Source organism: Bombyx mori, chromosome 18, assembly GCF_030269925.1.
Source record: "Bombyx mori chromosome 18, ASM3026992v2".
NCBI lineage: Eukaryota > Metazoa > Arthropoda > Insecta > Lepidoptera > Bombycidae > Bombyx > Bombyx mori.
In genome coordinates this window covers 3,227,803-3,252,332 of record NC_085124.1, presented here as the reverse complement: position 1 = coordinate 3,252,332, position 24,530 = coordinate 3,227,803, and the positions used below count along the sequence as shown (strand labels likewise).

Genomic DNA, 24,530 nt, shown 5'->3' with positions numbered 1-24,530 from the left:
AAGATCTCTGGAAACGCACTGTGGATGACCGCAGTGGCTCCAGGTAGTACGGATGAACTCTACTCCGGTGGCGGGCGGTGCGATGGTAAAAACGAGATGCCGGTATCATCTCGAACAATTCCTCAGAGCACTCCCCATGGAACATACGGTACAAAATACAGAGGGAACCGAAGTCCCTCCGCAGACCCAGAGGTTCCAAACGATCCGTGAGAATTGTTCCAATTCCTGCCGGGAGACTACGCCTTGAGAAAGGCACGCGGGGCGCTGCGCGGTATCAGACACGCAAGACCCGCCCCGCAAAACCTACTACCGACTAAATCACATCGAGCTCTACCACTTCGACTCCGAGAAACCCTCAGTACCGCATAGTGCGCGCCGAAAACTCTACCTACTCTTCATTGTAACTACATTTTTTTTATTGCTTAGATGGGTGAACGATCTCACAGCCCACCTGGTGTTAAGTAGTTACTAGAACCCATAGACATTTACAACGTAAATGCCGCCACCCACCTTGAGATATGAGTTCTAAGGTCTCAGTATAGTTACAACGGCTGCCCCACCCTTCAAACCGAAACGCATTACTGTTTCACGGCAAAAATAGGCGGGGTGGTGGTACTTACCCGTGCGGATTTACAAGAGGTCCTACCACCAGTAATCGTAAATGTATAAATGTAACTAAATTTTAAATGGTTTGCATAATCAGCGTAAGAAAGTGGAAACGCTGTGGCCCATCAGACTTGGAAGTATAATTTTTATAGCTAATTAATAAATTTCCGTCTAAGTACAATTGTATTTCTAAATTGACTAGTACAAAGGTTCTAGTTTTTTTATCCACGCGTTGTAGAAGTCTTTCGTAGCGCTTCGTAGCCGCGTAGGCGCTAGCTACGAAAATGCTTAGTGTTTTATACCGTCCTGCTCGTAACACATTCCGTGCGAGTAGGACAAAAAACAAAGTTATAGATTTTATTCGTCGTTTCAAATCTACACTGGTACTAAATTTAAATAGCCGTCTCACTCGTGCTCATTATAAATTTATTAAATCAAAAAAAACCGAAGATTGAGTGTGGGATAATCCGTTTATAGATTTCCTGAAACAATTTCCGTACATTTGCTTATGAATAAACAGAATAGAAATATTAGTGTCGTTTCGAATTATTGTCACTAACTATAACCATGACCTTTAACTTATGTACTGTACTGTAGTATAATCACAGTTAAAAAGTGACAATGTTTGACAATGAGAGAGAGAGAGAAATTTAAAGTAGTTACACATATTAAAATTTTTTGATTTTGTACTGCATTGTAGAGCTGTTAGTTCCCTTTAAGCTGGAGCGATTGTTTCGCGGCAGATATAGACGCGGTGTTGGATCATTCGCTAGCTTACATTATGCCCTACCACCAGTGCCAGTCAGCGTATTGCATATGCCAGCGGCTAACCGCTCTTCGATGATTTTCTTAGTCATATCTTTGACACTGAATGAAAGACGGGTAGCGCATTTCTAGGTCGAACTTTACTAGCGATGACCTTGTTGTGACTGTGGGTAGTTTTGTGCATTACAAGAAGTAGCTCCGGGCGGCTCCACTCCCGTTTTGATGCCCATAAGCTCCAGTCTCTGATTAGCATCAAATAGTCTTGACTTACTAGCGACCCGCCCTCGCTTCGCTTCGGAAAGTGTAATTTATTATTGATTTCTCCACTATTTAATGGATGTTATTATACATATAAACCTTCCTCTTCAATTACTCTATCTATTAAAAAAAACCGCATCAAAATCCGTTGCGTAGTTTTGAAGATTCAAGCATACATAGGGATATAGGGACCGAGAAAGCGACTTTATTTTATACTATGTAGTGACTGTGAGTTTTACAAGAACAAATCCCAATTCACCAGAGAATGAGCACCAGCGCCGGCGATCGCGGAAGACGTCCGAGCATAGTTTTGTGCGGCAGCAAAGATGCTTGGAATGGAAATTTCGACCTCATTTTTCAGGATGGCTGGTTATTAACGCTGTGATATCAATGGATTTGGGTAATAGCATCATACAAGATAATCCGTGAACTTGTCTTTCCGGTTACAGATTTAAAAAAAAAGAGCCACACGAAATGTTTTTTTTTTAAGCATAAAAAAGCTCTGACGGAATCCGGTGCCCCCGTTTTGCGGAGGTCAGACGTTCGCCGCCCATAAAATCAGACCGAGACGTATCTGTTTAAATAATGACGAATTCTTTTTATGCCGAACCCAAGTTAAAGGCTTACCGATTTCCCTGAAGTAAAAATTACTGTCGCACAATATGCGTTGTCGACCTTATTAAATCTTTGCCAGAATAAATTAAGCATAAAATTATTTTTTGATGTGTGAAAACTCCGTTAAAAAAATATGTGTAATGAAATTAAATTGTGGGTATGGATAAAGACCTAGCCAAATGTTTTTAAATTTATAAATGTGCAAATTGTTCTTGAAAATGTTGCTAACGAGATTCAGGCATCAGTCAAACATTTTCGCCAGTATGATAGGTACTGCTATAATCACGGTGGCGTCGGCGCAATCGAGGATAGGCACGGTTGGCGCAGGACAGTCCGGCAGAGAGTTATTAAGTCAAAGCATCGACCCACAGCATTGAAAATTATCGAAGCAAGGATTACGGGTAGGTACGGTAGGCCCTGCCTATTTCTGCCGTGAAGTAGTAATGCGTTTCGGTTTGAAGGGTGGGGCAGCCGGTGTGACTACATATACTGAGATATAAGTTATATCTCAAAGTAAATATGTGACGCATTTACGTTGTAGATGTCTATGGGCCCCAGTAACCACTTAACACCAGGTGGGCTGTGAGCTCGTTCATCCATCTAAGCAATAAAAAAAATTCCAAGTATTGAACACATACCTACTGCAAATTTTTTAAAAGAAGAACCTCATAGGTACCATTTGAAAAAAGTTTCACTCAAATATCTTAAACCATGAAGGTTCTATGTCAATACGAATTTATTATTACAATAAAACGGCAATTTTATAATTTATCTCTTATTACCTGGTTATTGTATGTCTGAAGCGGATCCTCGAATATTTTGGTCACATTGCGAGGAAAGACGGCGATAACCTAGAAAAACTTATGATCACAGGGAAAGTTGAAGGCAACAGATCTAGAGGCCGCAACCCGACTCGGTCCGATCAGATCCGCACCGCTTTAAACAGTACAGTGTACAGCGCGCTGCATGACGCCGTGGACAGGGGAAAGTGGAAAAACATCTTAAGATTGAAGCTCATGGGTGATGGTGGTCACGACCCTCAGATATGAGGAACACGATTCGAGGAGGAGGAGGTTATTTATTAACTGGTTAGCGTCAAATGTGGAAAAAACACAGCCACTGGACGTGGCTTAGGACACCTTATTCGTTTTATCGCATCTAGTTTCATTTATTTTCACTGCAATTCATTACAGTCTCTAATAAATCAACTTAACCCCATTTCGCTCCATATCATTATTATTCATGTAACAGAATATATAAAATATTAGGCTGTGCCGTGTGATAATTCTAATCTTCCTTTTGGATAAATAAATTACTACTAACATACAGTTATCGTGTACAAAATAAACATTTCACTGTTTTACTAATATTAAATAACATGCTCCATCAAAACTGTTCATTCATTTATTTTGATTAATCAAAGTATTAATAGTAGTTGACGATTACAGTCTTCTTATTGTTTCTAGCGTCGATTTTGTTCCATTTTCCCACATTTATGCGCTTTCATAGATACTATGATAAGTAAATCTCCACTATTACACGTTTTAACCTGAAGGACCACTAAATTAACAAAGTAAACGAATTCACAGACCATAGCTAGCCACGCCACGCCACGCGTTCCCGCCAAAAAGTCTACACTCTCCTCTAAGGTAAATTTACGGAAAGACTATTTTGGACCTTTTATATTTTAGCGGTGTGCCGTAAATTAACTTAAAAATGTTAACTGACATAGATACTATCAGCTCAGCTAAAACTTTTATCTTATAAATATAATTGTATAATGCATAATTATTTTTGAAGTGGAACTTCTGTAGGCACCATAGATAATACCACTTAATATGTTAGGCACGTTCGGAGTAAAATTTAACTCGCGACAGATTCGTTACGGCTATAGAGAATAGTTAAAATTTAGGAAGAGCGAGAGTGAGATAATAGTCAGAGTGCCTCGCGAACCACTCGGCCGCGGAGAGAAGGAAAGGAGTTGCGATTCCGATCCGGTAGTAGATTCATTCACGAAGCAGCTACTCTTGAGTTGTTAGGTCTTCTTCGGAGGCGCTCGGGCGGCTGTTAGCAAATCCCACCCCTCCTGGCTGAGCCTTGCTCGCCCACCTGTCCTGGTGAAACTGGAAAGGCCTCCGGGCCACCAGTAATACTTCGATCATAAAAAAGATGGAAAGGACACGGCGAGCTAGATCGTTTCTCTTATACACAACAGCATTCCCTATTACAAGAGGAATTTGATTTAAGGATGTAAAATTAGGAAACCCCACAATATTACACACCGCAAAAGAAGTTTCGCTTCTTTTACGTGCACCAAGTTGCACGCGCACCATTTTTTTTTTTCTTTCGAGAACTTAACGTCTTATTTTAATAGCAGAAATCAATTAAAATACGAATAATTCAGCCCATAAGCTTGTTTTTTTTAACAAAACAAGGTACGAGCATTTCTCTGTAGCTTCTAACTATATGTGCCTACTTTAACTTATATGAATACATTAAATATAATCTGACGGAAGACTTCATTTAGTGTTTCCCGCAATTCCCACACTGATCATTAACGCCCACTTGAAATACTCCCTCTGTAATGAGATAATACTTATACCATTATTTGATGACTCAAATGACATAGTTAAATATTGGGCTGGCGAATATGCGTGGACTGTTATGTCCACTCGGTGAATCGGTGGTGGGCAGAGGAATAAAACGGCGCCGTCCAGTCGGCCCAATAAAACAAGATCCTGGGACGATGCCAACAATTGATTGAAACTAAACGTAAATCGGGTGACCAGCTGTTAAAATTATCTGGACTTTTTGTTCTGTGAGTGATTTTAAGGGGCTGTCTTATCACAAAATGTTGGAAATTCACTAGATGTACGTGACGAAACTATTTCTACATGCGTCAACGTTCTCAAGATTGAGGACCTATAAATAAATAAATTAAAATAAATGAATATATACATATTTTAATCAGGCACCATACAGAGTGTCCTATAATGAGTATATCAAGCCTAAATAGGCCTATAGTATCCATAATATAGATTACGTTAAATATATCAAAAAAATCTAAGTCGTACTTTATTAGTAATTTCAAAACTATTTTTATTATTATTTATACTAGACGATAACGACGATGACGGCTATCCTCGTATACTTGAAACTTAGACTGAAAGATGGGTGACGTCATTCACTTTGTCATGTCCATTAACTTCGGTAACTACTTACAATAGATGTAAAAAAAATCCTTGTTGAACCAGATAAGACCACCGAACTATTTTGACGCTTACACCAGGCGAATACCGTAATCCCGAAATGTACCTATATCTACCGTCACTGCAACCATAAAAAATATTCCAGGTAGGGGTGTCGAACCGACGAATTTGTTTGGAGCGCTACTGCGTCCCTAAATAGATAAAAGAATAAGAACCGCTGCGTGTAATGTTATTACTTTTTTTCCCTATCTAAGCTGGCAGCCTTGAGAGGCTATGCCAAAGGAGGTAGCGTAACTGAGCGAGTAGGTGAGCTCTCAGGGCTCTTAACTTGGGGGTGTTGCCGACACTAGGCATAGCAAAAGCATGCTTCGCATAATCTACCACCGGATCGGAAACGCGACCCACTGAGAAAATCCGACGAGAAACTCAGTGAGCTATGTCTAGTTTATTATGTTTTTACTACTACTAGTTTATTAGTTTATTATGTGTTCATTTTTTATTGTTATAAAATATCGATATTTTACGATAATCCATGCAAGATTTCTCGATAAGTACATTGGGTAATCTTCAGGTGTTACGAACATTGATAGTTTTAATTATTGATTTTAAAAAAATATGTAAATCTCATGTTGACTGCAAAATTTCATTATTTTTAAATTTCTTTAAATCTTAGCAAAAATCACAAGAATCGTTTCAAAGGTTTAACATGGCAACCCCAAAGTCAGTTGTCAAACTTTGTCGCGCCGCAATGGCTCCACGTTCCCCACAATACCGTAAGATTGTTTTAAGATAGAATGAAATTATTGTATTTGATCCTTGATTAGATTATTATTGTTACGCATAGATGAGCAGACAGGTCACCTTGATTTAGACTGTTAATAGACACCAAAACAGAAATGCCAAATGATTCGAACAAAATAATAATAATCTAAATTTTAGCGAAACTAACCATTTCCGCAGCGCACGCAGCGAAAGCTCTCAAAAGGGAAAAATACCCCGATTTTGAAACATTATTTATTGGTGCTCCGCTTGTATTGGTCTTAGCGTGATGTTATATAGTCTTTAGCCTTCCTCAATAAATGGGCTATCTAACACTGAAAGAATTTTTCAAATCGGTAGTTCCTGAGATTAGCGCGTTCAAACAAACAAACTCTTCAGGTTTATAATATTAGCATAGATTTAAAATAAATTGATATATATATGTGTGTCGTCGTCGTCGTGGCCTAAAGGATAAAACGTCCAGTGCATTCGTATATAGCGATGCACGGGTGTTCGAATCCCGCAGGCGGGTACCAATTTTTCCAATTAAATACGTACTCAACAAATGTTCACGATTGACTTCCACGGTGAAGGAATAACATCGTGTAATAAAAATCAAACCCGCAAAATTATAATTTGCGTAATCACTGGTGGTAGGACCTCTTGTGAGTCGGCACGGGTAGGTACCACCACCCTGCCTATTTCTGCCGTGAAGCAGTAATGCGTTTCGGTTCGAAGGGCGGGGCAGCCGTTGTAACTATATTGAGACCGTAGAACTTATATCTCGAGGTGGGTGGCGCATTTACGTTGTAGATGTCTATGGGTTCCAGTAACCACTTAACATTAGGTGGGCTGTGAGCTAGTCCATCCATCTAAGCAATAAAAAAATTATATATATTTTTGTATAAAAATGTATCTCTCACTCATTTTCAAAGGAGACTGACCGTATTTCTCGTCCCTGAAATTTTGGCATTTAAAAAATTTGGTCTCCCCTCAGATCATGCAGCCCTAGGCCCGAGCCCCACGGGCCTTGGTGTAAATCCACCATTGCCCGCACGGGGATATATCGCCAACCTATATCTACCGCGAAGCAGTCTTCCATTAGCGTTTGGAGGGTGGTGCAGCACGATTGCAGCTTCTATCTCACGTCTCGAAGGGGGTGGCATACACAATGTTCAGAGGGGCGAGCACGAATGACTATCGAAAAAGTATTCGTATCGCTATCGAGAAAAAATTTTATAAGATTTAAACAGCGCCCCTAGCGTCCGTAAAAAGAACTAATTTCAGCAGCAGAATGAATTTACTTAGTTTCGTTTCGCAATCGAATCGTCACGTTTACTGGTGGTAGGACCTCTTGTGAGTCCGCGCGGGTAGGTACCACCGCTCTGCCTATTTCTGCCGTGAAGCAGTAATGCGTTTCGGTTTGAAGGGCGGGGTAGCCGTTGTAACTATACTTGAGACCTTAGAACTTATATCTCAAGGTGGGTGGCGTATTTACGTCGTAGATGTCAATGTATTCCAGTAACCACTTAACACCAGGTGGGCTGCGAGCTCGTCCACCCATACCAGCAATAAAAAAAAAACCGTTCTCGAATCTCGAAACTTATGCTCATTATCGACAGCACAAAATTTGTTTTGACATAAGATAAATATCGAGTACTACCATATTCTAATCTAATAATCCGTTTTCGTATCGAGCACTCGATACATTATGTATTCGATAGATTTTCGTGCTTGACGTGCAGTGTGCCTAGTTTGAATTTTTTTACGTTCTCGATAGCGTAAAAGTTAACTCAAATTTGTATGCAATTGGAACATCGCCCCTAGCGGCAAACGTAGGAAAACGTTCAAACTTGGTAGGCAGCGGCTTGGCTCTGCCCCTGGCATTGCTGAAGTCCATGGGCGACGGTAACCACTCACCATCAGGTGGGCCGTATGCTCGTCTGCCTACAAGGGCAATAAAAAAAAAAAAAAAAATTTTTAGTTAACTTTTACACTATCGAGAACGTTAAAAACTTGTTCTAAGCACACATTGACACATGATTTATTTTTATATCTTGAAGTATAGTTTTAATGGAATAACCAATTATTTCTTAAATCTTATGAAGAACGATTAAGGCTAGTTACGTTGACCTGTATTTGTGCCTGTTACCGTAGAAAAACCGGTTATTTTGTTAATCGATAATCACTGGTTAAATGTTTTAAAAAATCTATACACTATTTTAGCTTGTATGTGAAAAAAATATATTTTTATGCTTGTAGCTTTTTATACAATTTCCCGATCGCCTTGCACTTGTTTCTATAAAACTAATAATAATAATATACATGAGAAAGAAAATCTAATTATGTAACAAAAAATATTAGTAAGCGTCCGGTAAAATTATGAAACAAGTACACTAAATAAAATTGTTGCTTATTTACATCCAATATTTAGATATACTTTCCGCCATCAGGAATATTTTTCGTCTTCGAAAGAATTGGTAAAAAGAGAACTGACCGGCAATATTACGGTTTATAATTTAACCTCATCAAGATAATTAAATGCAGTCGATCAAAGACGTCCTCTCCATTCGAAGCATCAAGCTACTCGACTACCTTAAGCAAAAAAGCCAGAATTTTCTATGAAGTCTACCATATTAAGTGTATAATCTATGAGTCTACCGCTTCAGCAGTTACCATGCTTAGAAATTAGAATGTATGTAAATAGAAACGCAAATCGCTACCGATATTTCTAAACTGAAGTTCATTTTTTCTACATTACGAGGTGGTTTCTTTGCTTAGTCTTATCGGTTTTTGTAAAAATCGTACCCTATATGGTGGATGAGAGAAACACCGGTTTTTAAAAAAATCGTTGACGAATTTTGTAATCTGTTAATAAGCACTACTTGGGTTGAGTGCTCTCAGACTTTTCGTTTTTAATAAATAGGACTTAATCTACAAATGTCTCACGAGTCTTAAGTAACGCTGAAGCCCTAGATTTTATAATTGTTTCTGAGGGCCGATCCCGGCGGCACTGCAATGCCGGGCCGACCCGTGACGAGAGTGGAGCGAGCCCCGAACATCTCGTCGTTTTACAAAAATCAGTTTAATATACTGGTCCCTCAATGAGGGAACTTTCAGATATTAAGCTGAAAAGAACAGATACTACACTTTGATCTTAGCCAAAAGGCCGAGAAGCGATACCGAAACTAAACAAGGCGAGGAAGGTCACTCGAATAAGACGCATCTCGTCATCGCGATTCAGTATTTGTGGTTTAAATGCACAACGCCATCTGCAGGCACATATTTAAAGCAAATCGAGTGTTCGATCTGATACGCCCTTGTTTCTTTATGTTGGTTCAACACAAATAAGCGCCATCTATTATGCATTTCTGAAATTTATACCCTGGATTAAATTTTTACCAACAACTTTTAATGAGTGTTGGAGGTAAGTTTCATTATTAGTGATTTTTTATTATCCTTTTATCCTCCTACTTAATCCTGTGTGAAATGTATCTTATATTTGTTAGTGAGGTGGTGCGATAGGATCTTGTGGTTTTGTTTTAAAGTAAAAATTAATTTGTCATTAGAGTCGCCAATCGAGAAAAATCTTTATAAATAAAATAAGTTATCACGATTTTTAAAGTTAATCATAAAATACAACATGTCAAAAATATTTATGAATGTGATTAATGAATGTGTTCAAGGTTTCAATGAAATAAACTTAATTAAGCTAACCTGAAAAATAGTATGTATGTAAGTATGTATTTGTCTTTTTAATAGATAGCAGCGGCGCTAGTTACGGTATGTTTTGAAAACGCACAATGTCAATATTAAATTAACACAAAATCAAGGAACAAAAATTTTTCTAACTTAAAGACTGATAAAACTATACTTTTATCAACATTTTCCATTTCTATTTCTGTTTGGCCTCTTATTAGCCCACACTAATAATACCATTAATTGGTTATCTTTTTGTTGTTGAATAGAATTTAAAAAAAACATTTAATGCGTTATCATCAAGACCAATCTCTTCCTGTGTGTCAATATCATTTGGAATCACAATGTTTGTCGAAGTTGGTGTTATTATTTGGTTTGGAAGTTGCGCATCAACATCGTTTGAATTGATTATAGACGGTGCGCTCTCTTCAGATAATTCTAATACATATTGTGATTTAGACTTGTCCCTGAAAACTAACTCCTCTGCATCGTCGGTAACTATTTTAAAAACTTCACGTTTTATACGACTTTGAACATCTTCCGGAAAATTTTAAACATTTTCCCCTAAGCTCTTGAACAAGTTAACAATTTTGTCAGATTTTTTTTTCTTGGCAATGTATTTCTTTTCTAAATACTCTTGCAATAACGAGTGTGTTGGTGAAAACTGTGGTGGAGTACCTAAATTTCTGGAATTTCTTTTGTAAGAACGAGGTGAACTGTCTTCTGAAGAACCAGGACGATTTCTTATAGTGCTTTGTGAATTACCAGCACTTAAACTAGAGCTATCACAGCTATGAGTATTATCTAAAAGACTATTGTCCTCATTATTTCAGTCTTTGGAAACATTATTTGGTAGAAGATTTGAAAAAGTTTCATCCTCGTTGCACTCCTTAACCCCTATATTAATAGGGGTTCAGGAATGACAATAAATCTTCATTTTTAGTTTCTTTATATTTGTAGCAGCTTGTCCACTTTTTGTTTTCCTTAAATTTTTAGAGCGTCTGTAATTATCTCTTATACGTCTCCATCAGTCTCTGCAAGTTTTAGCTGTGGAAGAAAAAATATAGGTACATATGAATAAAGTTAGAACATAAAGTATAAATAGCCTGATGATGATGCCATTAAAAGGCACCAAGAACCATAACCTTATTGGCTTGCATAAACATAAGGATCGGCCAAAAGATGCAAGATGTTTGAATCACAGCTTTTTATGTTTCAGATATTATATATTCAGGCAACAGGAAATTCAATGAAATCATTAGCCCCTACTTTTCGACTTGGTGAATCAACTGTTAGACAAATTATTTAAGAGGCTTGTATAACCATATTTGAAAAATGTCATCTAATTTCATGCCCGTACCGAGAGAAGCAGACTGGAAATATAAAGAACAGCTTTTTAGAAGGCAATGGAACTTTCCAAATTGCATTGGGGCACTGAATGGAAAGAATGTTGAAGCACCACCGAATGGCGGTTCCCTTTACTTTTCTTACAAAAAAACGTTTACTATAGTTTTATTGGCCTTAGTCGATGTGGACTACCATTTTTCAGTCATCGATATTGGTGTCTTCGGTAAAAATTCTGATAGCCAAATACTCAATAACTCTAATATTGGCAAAGCTTCAATCGATAGACAGTTAAATTTGCTAGGTTATCCTTTAATACCGGGTACAGACTTAGTGTTACCACGTAGCATTGTTGTAGACAAGGCCTTTCCTTTAACCAGACATTTGATGAGACCATATCCAGCGAATCAGTTGACAAATGACGAAGACAAGAAAGTTTTTAATTATAGACTGAGTAGAGCTAGGCGTGTGAGCGAAAATGCTTTTGGTCTATTGGTGAAAAAGCTTAGAGTTTACGAAAGTCGTTTTTCGTTATTGCCGAAATATGTTAATGGTATTATAGTAGCCACTTGTTGTTTGCACAATTTACTGCGAAAAGACCTTTGCTACTGGTCTGAAGAGGAAGCTCAGAGAAATGTGGTAACAGAAGCTATAACAGATTTTCCATATATTGGAGGCCATGCAGCACTAGACGCAATGTGTGACCGAGATCAATTTATCGATACTTCGTACCTCCAACTAGTACCGTTGAGTAGCAGTCGAGGGTTATTAGAAGAGGTATTCGAAGAAACTAATCTGTTGACACTTTATTATTACTTAGTTATGTTTTTATTATTACTTAGTTTCGCTATGACATGTCCTCCTTCTTCAAACGAGGCTTGTGGAGTTTATTAAGCGGTAGGCAGCGGCTTGGCTCTGCCCCTGGCATTGCTGAAGTCCATGGGCGACGGTACCCACCGGCCGTATGCTCGTTTGCCTACAAGGGCAATAAAAAAAAAAAAATTTATTGTCATAATTAATAAAGTAACACCTACTCTAATACTGAAAGATAGACTTGTTGTTGGTATTAGACAGTTTGGTTGCAATACACATTTCCTCAAAATTCTATCTAATTAATTACCTACGTCGTAAGTAATCACATTTTTCATTTAATGTACCTTAGGAAATAAAATATACTTGTCAGTATTACCAGGTTCTTTCATTACGTTCCCTATTCCCTTCCAAATACTATCTCTGCTTAGTAGATCATCATAATGACGATCATGCAAATCATACATTTCTCTGTATCCTTGAATTAAATTAATCAAAAATTTTTCATTGAACACCATAGGAACACGCAAAAATACCAAAAAATGCAAATATCGTAAAATAAACACGTGCGCGCGTACACACCAATCCGCTTGCACACCGTTGACGGGAAGCAGCCGGGCGCATCACACAGACACAAATCCGCGTCGCAAGTCAACAATGCGAGTCGCTTCGTCCCGACACAGTGTGCGATAATTCATACAAATTGTATTCAAGCGATTTGGGCGGATTTTTGCACTCCGCTCCGACACACTGCGGCCCGGCATAATAATAAGCTCGGACATTTAGACGGCAAACAACAGTACACGACCAATTTCAATCAGAAGTTGTTGAAATAATATTTAAAATAAATCATTTTGTCTACATTACCAGGTGGTTTCTTTGCTTAGCGGTCTTTTTAATAATCATACCCTATCTGGTGGATAGGAGAAATACCGGTTTTTACAAGAATAGCACCAAAAAAATCGGTGACAAATTTTGTAATCGCATAATAGCACTACTCGGGCTGAGTGCTCAACTGCTCACAGACTTTTCGTTATTATTTAATAATATTTAAGCTCTACACATGTCACGAGCGAAGGAGAACCGCTAAAAGCTATAATATAGTTTCTGAGGGCCGATCCCGGCGGCACTGCAATAATCGGGTTTTTAATAATGGTGGGCTATCTGATGGATGGGAGGAATTCTGGTTTTTACAAAACATGTACCTAAAAGTTAAGTAAGCACTACTTGGGTCGAGTGCTGACTCTGGACATACTTTTCGTTATTAATAAATAGTATTTAAAGTTATAAACTACACATGAGTTACGAGACTCGAGTAACGCTGAAGCGCTAGATTTTCATTATGATTCTGAGGGCCGATCCCGGCGGCACTGCAATGCCGGGCCGACCCGTGACGAGAGTGGAGCGAGCCCCGAACATCTCGTCGTTTTACAAAAATCAGTTTAATATACTGGTCCCTCAATGAGGGAACTTTCAGATATTAAGCTGAAAAGAACAGATACTACACTTTGATCTTAGCCAAAAGGCCGAGAAGCGATGCCGAAACTAAACAAGGCGAGGAAGGTCACTCGAATAAGACGCATCTCGTCATCGCGATTCAGTGTTTGTGGTTCAAATGCACAACGCCATCTGCAGGCAGACATTTAATGCAAATCAAGTGTTCGGTCTGGTTCGGCCTTGTTTCTTTGTGTTGGTTCAACACAAATAAGCGCCATCTATTATGCATTTCCGAAATTTGTACCCTGGATTAGATTTTTACCATTTTCAAGCTGAAACCATCCATCTGTAAGATTGGAGAAACAGCGAAACTACATTATCTTATTACTGTACTATATTATATCTTATTATTAAATCTTTCTTCTACTTTGCATCGGTACTAATTGATATTTGTGTGCTTATACGTAAATGGCATAGCTTGATCGGTCTCCTTTGGAGGCGCTTGGGTAGCTGTTAGCAAATCCCACCGCTCTTGGCTGACGTCTTTGCTCGCCCACCTGTCCTGGTAAAACTGGTAAGGCCTCCGGGCCACCAGTAATGCTTTAATCATAAAAAAAGCCCTGCTTGAAAATGTTAAGATGCTCATCCTACGTATAAATTTCGGAAATGCATAATAGATGGCGCTTATTTGTGTTGAACCAACACAAAGAAACAAGGCCGAATCAGGCCGAACACTTGATTTGTATTAAATGTCTGCCTGCAGATGGCGTTGTGCATTTGAACCACAAATACTGAATCGCGATGACGAGATGCGTCTTATTCGAGTCACCTTCCTCGCCTTGCCTAGTTTCGGCATCGCTTCTCGGCCTTTTGGCTAAGATCAAAGTGTAGTATCTGTTCTTTTCAGCTTAATATCTGAAAGTTCCCTCATTGAGGGACCAGTATATTAAACTGATTTTTGTAAATCGACGAGATGTTCGGGGCTCGCTCCACTCTCGTCACGGGTCGGCCCGGCATTGCAGTGCCGCCGGGATCGGCCCTCAGAAATTATATCAAAGAAACCTCGTAAAGTAGAAAAACTTTTTTCTTTTCTAATAATTTTACAACAACTTCAAATTGAAGTTGATCGTTTATTGTTATTTGCTCTCTAAGGAAACATTTCCTGTGAAGTTACAGAGTAGACTTGCGCAAAACATCACTTCCCAATGTAATGTATATGACATCACTTTTACAGACAGGTGATATTACTCGAAAACATTACACATCACTCTTAACATTACTCGGTGCGTTCAATAGATACTGTGACGACGAATACATTGTATCTATACACCCGAATCATTACCTAAGTGATGTGTATGAACACATCACTTAAGTAATGATTCGGGTGTGTCATTACAGTAGTGTATTACAATACAAAGTATGAACTTTGTATTGTAATACACTGTTATATTACTTGACAGAGATTGACTTACTTAATAATATAATAATTTTATTTTTTACTTAATATAATTTATTGTGGGATGAACGGATTTCATATGGCGACTTAGACTGCAAATTGAGCTCGACAATAATGTTAATATACGAGAGCAGTAGATGCATTGTTTCGGCGCGATATCCTCAAAGTGCATCCAAGGAGGACTGTACTTTCATTTAGACGCCGTTCTTTCTTTCACTTATTAAACACGCATTAAAACAAATAATAAAACTATCTTCAAACAAGTGCTTAAGTAATTCAAACACAAAAATTAATATGAAATATTACTAAAGAATTACGAGCGACTAGCGATTTTACAAAAGTTGCGAATTAAAAATTAAGTAACTACTTGCGGGGAACTACTGGCTGGCCGCATGAAAAATATAAACACAAATACCTATATTAAAATTCAGACGTACCATAGGTATAAAAATGTACCTAGCGGCTAGGGCATACGGTTCAAAATCACTAGGAATAATTCCGTGTCGCTTGCTCATTTATTTTGGTCGATCGGTCTGTCTCGCTCGCTCGGTTCCGTTCGTGTAATAAGCAACATTACACGACAAAGAAAGAAACATGTTGGGTGATAGTGTGATGTTTGTTTCCTTCGCGTAATGTGTGATGTTGCATTACATCGTAGAGTAATATTACCCGAGTAATATCACTCGCATTACTTACACATGTCTATTACAGAGGTTGCACCGACCGAAGGATACTTTTAGGTTATTTTATTTAGAGGTTTCAAATGCTTATTTTTGTACTTCAAAAAGTTTCAGATATTTTTGTAATTTCAGTTTAGAAACATCGGTAGTGATTTGCGTTTCTATTTACATACATTCTAAGTATAGTTACTGCTGAAGCAGTAGACTTCATGGAATATTCTGACTTTCTTTGCTTAAGGTAGTAGCTTCGATGCTTCGAATAGAGGATGTCTTTGATCGACTGTATTTAATGATCTTGATAAGGTTGAATTACAAATCGTAATATTGCCGGTCAGTTCTCTTTTTAATACGCTTTTATTAGCTTCAGACATATGTATGTTTGTAACGGAATCTTTGATCATAATTTTGACCCCCTTCAAAACGTCGGATTAACGAAAAATATGGTATACTTATTAAGGACCGATGAAAAATAAATATTAAAAAAATTAAAAAAAAATTATTAATTCATCCAAAAAATGAAAAATAAATAATAATTTAAAAAAACTAACAAAATACGCTTTTATAGAAAATCCAACTAAAAAATAGAAAATAAATTTGATTTAAAAATGGTGTAAGTTAAAAATAGTGTGTAATGTGGGGTGCATGGTATCAGTAGTTATAAATATTTTATGAACAGATATGAGAACAAGGGTTGTTTTAATAATATCCTGAAAAGCCCACCACGCTTTTTTTACAATAAAATATTTTTTTCTTACATGTTTGTACTATGTTTAATTCAAATTTATTAAAATTTATTTTCGATTTTTTAGTTGGATTTTCTATAAAAGCGTATTTTGTTAGTTTTTTTTAAACTATTATTTATTACCAATTCTTTCGCAGACGAAAAATATTCCTGATGGCGAAAACTATTTCTAAACATTTGATGTAAATAAGTAGTAGCCTTTACTGTGTATGTTCCATAATTTAGTGGACTAACGCTTTGTAAATCAAATAAGTACAGTTTTTTTTTCAATGTTTTACTTTTCTAGAAAGAAGTGAAAGGTAATCTGTGAATTAAAAGATAAAGAGAGAATTTTTCGGATACACTTAAGTGAAAATAGTTGATAATTCTGTTTTGGTTTGTCAAATAACTAGCTGGTGATTACCGATTAAGTAAGTAACCGGTTTTTCTCCGGTAATAGACACACCGTTTCACGTCACTAAGCCCGAGGTTTCCAAACTTGCTCATCACATTGTAATGTGTAGAAGCTTCGATAAATAAATGATATTATGTTAAAATAAGAAGACAAGAAGTTACTTATTATGATATGGTAAGTATAATAGATATTAATAACAAAATAATTTTAAATATCGTTTTGATTTTATTCAAGTGCTGGAAACTATTATGAAACACTTATTTCAAGATCCCAGCTAAGCCCTGGCCTGTTATACGTACTTAGATACTCATTTATTTTAATTTATAGAATTAGTCAGTTTAGGATAAAAGAAAATGGCATAGCCATGTAAAATATAGCAAAGAATAAGGGATATTCAGTAATAAAAAACATGTTTACTAATTAGATACAGTGTTTTAATATACATTTTCGATAAATATTCAACATCATTACTACACATCGAGCTAACAGTTATATATCTCAGCGATAGTGTATTAATATTCACTACTGTAACCATACAGAATATAGATAATTTGTGCCATTTTAGAGACATCTACGATACAATATGTAGACAACTACTCCCAAAATATGGTAAATGTTCTACAAAATAATAAAATAGTACTATCAAACATGAATACTACAAACTAGTAATATACCAGGTAATGAGTATACTAGATCTTCTCACTGGAAGCAATTTATTTGTTGAACAGAATCACCAAAGTTACAACAACAAAAAAATTTTTTTACTCTTAATCAAAATGCTTTTTCGTAACTTCAATTCAAAATATTTTAAATTGCCTCTATTTAACATAATTTATTCATAGCGATGAGTAAGATTGAGGAATGAAAAAATGAGGACCGCATTATGTGGAAGGCATTGGGGAAGGCCTATGTCCAGCAGTGGGCAGATAAAGGCTGATGATGATGATGATGATGATGATGAGTTAGATTGGTTCCAGCTACATTTTACGTAGGCACTAATAATAATATTTATACCACTGCTTGTGTTTCTGTATGTGACACAGATATAGGAATTTAGATAAAACTTTATTCATGGAAATAAGCAATTCACAACTTATCGCTAATAGCGATATGTTTTAGGCAACCATCGTTGCCATCAGCGGTCTTTCCCAACAACTGCGACATTGGGTTATTCAAGAAAAAGAGCATATTCTTACCTGAAGGGTAGGCACTGGCGTAAACGCTGGTGACCGTGGGCGGCGGTGAATCACTTACCATCGAGTGACCCGTCTTGCTCGTTTGCCTCTCATTGTTATAAAAAAAAAAAAAACCATAATGTACATAGTAACAACGGTAACGCAAGCAATAACAATAGTAATAAAAGAGAGATTGCGGATATAACTTTTATGGTAGGCAGCGGCTTGGCTCTGCCCCTGGCATTGCTGACGTCCATGAGCGACGGTAACCACTTACCATCAGGTGGGCCGTATGCTCGTCTGCCTAAAAAGGCAATAAAAAATATAAAAAAAAAACTTAATACATCCCTTGTACATAGATACGTTTCTGCTATTATCTCCATTGCGCTCATAACCAGTTTGATCCAAAGTACATTTAAACAATCCCGGTACTATAAGCTTACACAGCTTAAAATATGTACTACTAAAATATATAAAATTTTCAAAATCTATGTAAAATGTGTAAATGAAATAATGGAATTTATTAAAACGGTTGTACATTTCAACGAAAGCGACATCTAGTATTCACGTACTGAAACTATTCATGGAAGTTTCAAAATCATAACACAGAGGGCGTGGTGCGGTGGTGGAACTCTAAAAATAGGTGTTCCACTCTCATCACAGTACTCATCGTAGCGAACGCTTTTGAGCTCTTCGAGGCCTAGGCTCCTGCAAATGCGTTGAGAAAATGCGCCCGTTGCGTCTACCTTGAACAACTGGAAAAAGAGAATCAGTTATTATACAAACACAGAAATGAAGAACTTCGGTGAATTAATATAGAACTTTTTTTTGTCCAACCTATTCTAATAACCTCGAGGGGTTATATTAGATCCGCCGAATTAATAAGTGGGCTCAAACCTGATAACGCTTCTAATAATAGTCTGGTGCTTCTCAGAATCTACCACCGGATCGGTAACGCGACCCACTGAGAAGATCCGGCGAGAAACTCAGTGGGCCGTATCTGTGGGTTAATTTACCCGCCGAGTCTTTCGTCGCAAGCGACGGGTTCGACGAGAACGAGGACCGGTGATTTTAGGTACCTAAAGCACCGTTAGTGGATCGGGAGGATCCGAAATGACGTGCTTAGGGCGACGTCGACTGTTCACCATTCGGTCCGCAGGATTGGGAATGTAAAGATAACACTAATTACGCTACAAAGTACAGTAAAAGCTCCTTATTCGCGCTTCTTTTATTCGCGTTTTCACTATTCGCAGATTAAAAGAATGCGACCCAATTCCTATGTTCGCGGCTAAAGATTTCTTTATACGCAGATGAAATCAATTCATCGGAACATACAGATCGATAAAAAGGGTTCCAATATGTAAGTATCCAACTTGTAAACGCGCCTTTCCATATTTTGGGTTTCTGAATTCGCGGCATATTTACGGAACTTATACCCCGCGAATAAACAGCTTTTACTGTATAAAATTGTTACGCTGGTAAGAGTAACGCCGAATAGTCGAACGAGTATCGAAGGATCTAGTAGCATTTAGAACGCTCGAGAAGTGCAACGCTATCTATTGTCAGATAGCGGAAACACAATACTCGAAATGTGTGGAATATTCTCGATAATTCTAGGGATGTAGTATCGGCTATAAAAGCGTTGCAGAGATGGCACGCAGTCAGTGAGTAATCGGAACTACTCGAAGCGAAACAGAAGATGAAGTCGTCGTGGCCTAACGGATAAGACGTCCGGTGCATTCGTGTTGAGCGATGCATCGGTGTTCGAATCTCAGGCGGGTACCAATTTTTCTAATGAAATATGTACTCAATAAATGTTTACGATTGACTTCCACGGTGAAGGAATAACATCGTGTAATAAAAATGAAACCCGCAAAATTATAATTTGCGTAATTACTGGTGGTAGGACCTCTTGTGAGTCCGCGCGGGTGGATACCACCACCCTGCCACCCTGCCTATTTCTGCCGTGAAGCAGTAATGTGTTTCAGTTTGAAGGGTGGGACAGCCGTTGTAACTATACTTGAGACCTTAGAACTTATATCTCAAGGTGGGTGGCGCATTTACGTTGTGCATGTCTATGGGCTCCAGTAACCACTTAACGCCAGGTGGGCTGTGAGCTCGTCTACCCCATCAAAGCAATAAAAATAAAAAAATAAAAAAAACACCTGAAGCGAAGCGGAAGAAGCGAATTGAGAATTTGAAAGCGTTTGTTGAGTGTTTTTTCCAAGTGTTGAATACAATTTGTTATTTATACTTCGGTGGAATTTTATTTATCTCGAACCCCAGCGCGTAACAGAATTAATCATGAAAATGCATTTTCTGTCGCAGGCGTGTTTTTAAAAGTGACGAGCTTAAGCTCCAATTTGTGATGTTCGAAATATTTATTACCGACAAGCTTATCTCAGCTACCTCCTCATTTTGTTTTGCTAAATCATTTTCTTATTTGCGTTTTATAATAGCTTTTTTGACAACGATTTAATAGACCAACTAACAAGATGTTTCAAAACATTAACATAAAGAGAATTAATGGTGGTCTATAAATTATTACGTTCTCAACTCAATATTACTGTAAAGTTTAAAAGTTTTAAGTACCACTTCAAGACAAAAAAAAATTACTATCACACATTTTTTATTGTTTCGTTGGGTGAACGAGCTCACGATCCACCTGGTTTTTAGTGGTTACCCGAGCCCATAGACATCAATAACGTAGATTTTACCACATACATTCAGACATGAGTTCTAAGTCTCAATTTTACAGTACAACGGCTGCTCAACCTTCAAGGCCGAAAGGCATTACTGCTTCATGGCAGAAATAGACAAGTGGTGGTACCACCCGGACTGACAAGATATCCTACCACCACAGAAACACCACATCAAAATAAAGCAACAAACAAACTTTAAACTCATTATCCCTGGCAAGATCGATGCTTCGTTTCATCAGCTCCTTGGCGAGACCACGTCCACGAGCGTTCTCGTGTACCGATATGATCCGGCACTCCATGATTAGATCCACCTGAAAATATCAAATTGGTTAGCTAAAAACACGTAGGAGAAGGACATGTCATAGCGCTCGGGAAGACCCTGTAGAAGAGTTAATGCCAGAGCCGGACGGTACGTAATAAGAAAGATATGTAGAAACTGTAATCTATATATTAATACGTGAAACAAAAACTTTGTACCCCTTTTTACAAAAATTGCCCGGACGGAGGAGTGTGAATACTTTTTCCATACTTATAGAGAATATAGAGAAGGAGTTCAGAATGTTACTATTTTTTAAAATTAGCATTAGTAATATATTAAATCAATAAAAAAAAACATTACACACACTACCATGTATTTGACACACAGATATACACTCTTTGTTTACTGTCCAACTTTTGTTACCCTTTTGTTGTCAAATTGAGAATAGATTATTATTGTTTATCTTTAATATTATTTGTTTATAGTGTAGTCTTGGTGAAATCTGTGATTATAGAAGTAAAATAAATAGTCTTAGACAATAGAACTATATTAATGTTCAAATTTATAATTTCAATTAATTTTAGTCGAATTTCGACTACTGCGGGACCACTGGTGCATAATATTATTATAGTTAAATTTTAAAGCAATAAACCAAACAAAGTAACTTTTTTTTTTTTTTTTTTTTTTTTTTTTTTTCCTACCTATGCTGATAGCCTTGAGAGGCTATTTCAGCTTCACCCTAACGTTTGTAGGTGAGCTCGCGGGGCTCAACCGGAAAGTTGCTAACACTGACCCTAGCAAGAGCAGTGCTTCGCAGAATCTACCACCGGATCGGAAACGCGACCCACTGAGAAGATCCGGCGAGAAACTCAGTGGGCTGTGTCTATGGGTTAGTTCGCTCGTCGAGCCCTTCGTCGCAAGCGACGGGTTCGACGAGGACGGTGACCGGACAAAGTAACAAGAGGCCGGATTTACTTATAAGAGGGTACCTATTAATTTTACTAAGGGCATTTAAGATATTTAAGGGTATTTAAAATATGTTCACGATCATCTTACGTTATGAAGGAATAACATTGTGTGTGTATTTTTACTTATTATCTCTTTGTGTGCTCACACAGGTAGTTACCAGCCTACTCATCTCTGCTTAAGGTCGAAGATATCCGTTTTGAAGGGTAATACTATACAATTGAGATTTAGACTCACGTCTCGAGGTGCCTTCAGAAACCACTTAACTACATGTGGGCCTTGACTTCATCTTCGTATATATGTAACCGGTCTATGCACTAAAAAGCGGTTGGTAGGGCAAGCCCGCGCTGGCTGATGCGGACCACACCCGTTACAGTTTGGGTTAAGGATGGGATTGTCGATGTACGATATACCTCAATGGATTGGTGTAATTTAAGCCGTGATTTTCTTGGACTACGGTGACCGGTGACGGTATTACTGGTGGTAGGACCTCTTGTGAGTCCGCGCGGGTAGGTGCCACCGCCCTGCCTATTTCTACCGTGAACTTATATCTCAAGGTGGGTGGCGCATTTACGTCGTAGATGTCTATGGACTCCAGTAAGCACTAAAACCAGGTGGGCTGTGAACTCGTCTACCCATCTAGTAATAAAAAAAAGACCAGAGAGAATCGGGCGGGTCATAAGCTCAATCGGCATATACTTAATTAAAAAAATTAAATTATATTATATATTTAACCTCAAAAGTATTGAAGAGGTTCAAATCCCGGCTGACAGTGTACAGAATGTTGAATATCTTGTTGAACTTCTCGTCGGTGGACTGCTTTATCTTCTCGATCGACTGCTCGATGTCGCCGTGTCATAAAATGCCGTTCAGAGCAACGCCTAACACCTGGGATCAACACAGCATAGTAATAAGAACAACTTGCAGGGAGTAACACGTCGGTAGGTAGGAGCCAGACTGCCCCTGGCATTACTGACATCCATGAGCGACGATAAGCACTCACCATGAGGTAGGCTGTATGCTCGTCTGACTATATAGACATTCAATTCACTCGTAAAGTCAAAATGGATAAGCTTATGGGGCAGCCGTTGTAACTATACTTGAGACCTTAGAATTTATATCTCAGGTGGGTGGCGCATTTACGTTTTAGAAGCAAAAGCAATAAAAAAAAGTATTAGTCGCTGTTCTATCCACCTTGTCACCGTCCATCGCAGCAATAGAAAGACCATCGGTCATAGTTGCGAGGCAAAGACGTTCTAAGGCCGCGTGTGGTTGGCCCCTCTCGCAGAGCCCCACCGCCTTATTGAGGGGCTCGTCGGCGAAGAAGCTGTCCCGAAGGTGCTGGATCACGGCGTCCTTCATCGACGGCATCACGACTACGAAGTCCGCCATCTCTGAAACTAATCAAATTGATTATAACTATGATTAAATATACACGTACTTTGAGCTTCTTCGGACACATCATGCGGTCTCCCAGACATGAATTAGTGAAGCTCATAAATACGGGCCGCATAGAGGGCAAGCGCGCCGTGGACAGAACACCAGCCAGATGGTCAGATCTAGTAAGAGAAGCACTTGGTGGTAGTCTGTACCATGCGGTCCGTGCCACCCATGATCGAACACAGTGGAGGAACGTCACATGTGGTCGCGATCCTCAGCACTGAGGGAACGATATAGAAAAATGATTAAAATATTGCTTCTTCGACATCTATTTTAACACCTCGGTTCAGTTTGATAGGATTGACATGATTGATAGGGCTCCCGTAACCACATACAATTGGTGTTAATCAAGATTCTTTTTTTACTATTTTTAGATTGGTTTGTTAATGTTGCCTTTTAAAATCTCGATTTTACCTCTTAAGATATTTTAGGTTTCGGTCATTGTGTAGCCGTAATCCGTAAATATTATAGTATACTTCACGCTGTCTGGTGGGCGACCTCACGGGCCTCAAGTTTGTTAAAATCTCATCGAGCAAGAGTATTGCTTCACTGAATCTACCGTCGAATTAGAATCGCGACCTACTGCGAAGATCCGACAAAAAACTCACAATATTATATTTCCGCCATTTGATAACTAGAACGATACGACTACATAGAAGTTGACAGACTTATTCGTAATAGTAGGTAAGTTTAAATGCTCAGGGGCGTGTCTACAAAGGGGCGCCTAACCACTTCGGGTCAAGGCCGATCGAACTTCTTCCAAGACTTATTCATAACACTAATCAGGTTGTTGCTAAACTGTAAACAAGTTCGCTTCATAAAACAGTTTCGCATACTCACTCATAAGCGAAAAATAATATACCATCAAATGGTAATTAATGAATGCACTTCCGTTTTTAATACGCTTTTATTAGCTTCAGACGTACCTATGTATGTTTGTAACGGAATCTTTGAATATGATTTTGACCCCCTTCAAAACGTCGGATTAACTCAAAATTTGGTATACTTACTAAGGACCGATGACAATTCAATATTTAAAAAAATATTGAAAAAATTGAAATTCAACTAAAAAAGCGTGGGGTGCTTTTCAGGATATAATCAAAATAATCCTTCTACTCATATCTGTTCATAAAATATTTATAACTACTGATACCATGCATCCCACGCTTTTTTTACAATAAAATCATTTTTTCTTACACTATTTTTAATTCAAA

General features: G+C 38.1%; 2 protein-coding genes and 4 non-coding genes across 8 annotated transcripts; 2 read left to right on the top strand and 4 right to left on the bottom strand.

Annotated features, from left to right (window-relative positions):
• The first annotated feature begins 1,891 nt into the window (after positions 1-1,891).
• LOC101740013 (uncharacterized) lies at positions 1,892-12,444 on the top strand. 3 transcript variants are annotated; one of them, XM_062673582.1, is made up of 2 exons: positions 1,892-2,654; positions 11,131-12,444. In XM_062673582.1, exon 2 carries the CDS (start codon positions 11,247-11,249, stop codon positions 12,147-12,149), a length of 903 nt encoding a protein of 300 aa, XP_062529566.1. In that variant the 5' UTR covers positions 1,892-2,654; positions 11,131-11,246; the 3' UTR covers positions 12,150-12,444. The 3 variants fall into 3 exon arrangements, with proteins under 3 accessions (XP_062529566.1, XP_012547514.2, XP_062529565.1); XM_012692060.4 differs by lacking the exon at positions 1,892-2,654 and adding an exon at positions 9,622-9,947; XM_062673581.1 differs by lacking the exon at positions 1,892-2,654 and adding an exon at positions 9,622-9,995.
• Positions 3,734-3,860, bottom strand: Mir3222 (microRNA mir-3222). The gene has a single exon (NR_107506.1). It is a non-coding gene; the product is annotated as a microRNA mir-3222 (primary transcript).
• Positions 9,201-9,393, bottom strand: LOC119629933 (U2 spliceosomal RNA). Its single transcript, XR_005245782.1, has one exon. It is a non-coding gene; the product is annotated as a U2 spliceosomal RNA (small nuclear RNA).
• A 966-nt stretch (positions 12,445-13,410) lies between the features above and the next one.
• LOC119629931 (U2 spliceosomal RNA) lies at positions 13,411-13,603 on the bottom strand. Its single transcript, XR_005245780.1, has one exon. It is a non-coding gene; the product is annotated as a U2 spliceosomal RNA (small nuclear RNA).
• A 753-nt stretch (positions 13,604-14,356) lies between these two features.
• LOC119629932 (U2 spliceosomal RNA) lies at positions 14,357-14,549 on the top strand. Its single transcript, XR_005245781.1, has one exon. It is a non-coding gene; the product is annotated as a U2 spliceosomal RNA (small nuclear RNA).
• A 2,637-nt stretch (positions 14,550-17,186) lies between these two features.
• Positions 17,187-23,277, bottom strand: LOC100463494 (N-acetyltransferase 2). Its single transcript, NM_001190842.1, is given in 4 exon segments — positions 17,187-18,704; positions 20,846-20,962; positions 22,612-22,764; positions 23,071-23,277. Coding segments are annotated over 4 exon segments (642 nt in total). The 5' UTR covers positions 23,269-23,277; the 3' UTR covers positions 17,187-18,530.
• Positions 23,278-24,530: the final 1,253 nt, after the last annotated feature.

Coding starts and splice junctions, on each gene's coding strand:
- LOC101740013 (XM_062673582.1), top strand. CDS start 11,247: ATGTCATCTAATTTCATGCCCGTACCGAGAGAAGCAGACTGGAAATAT.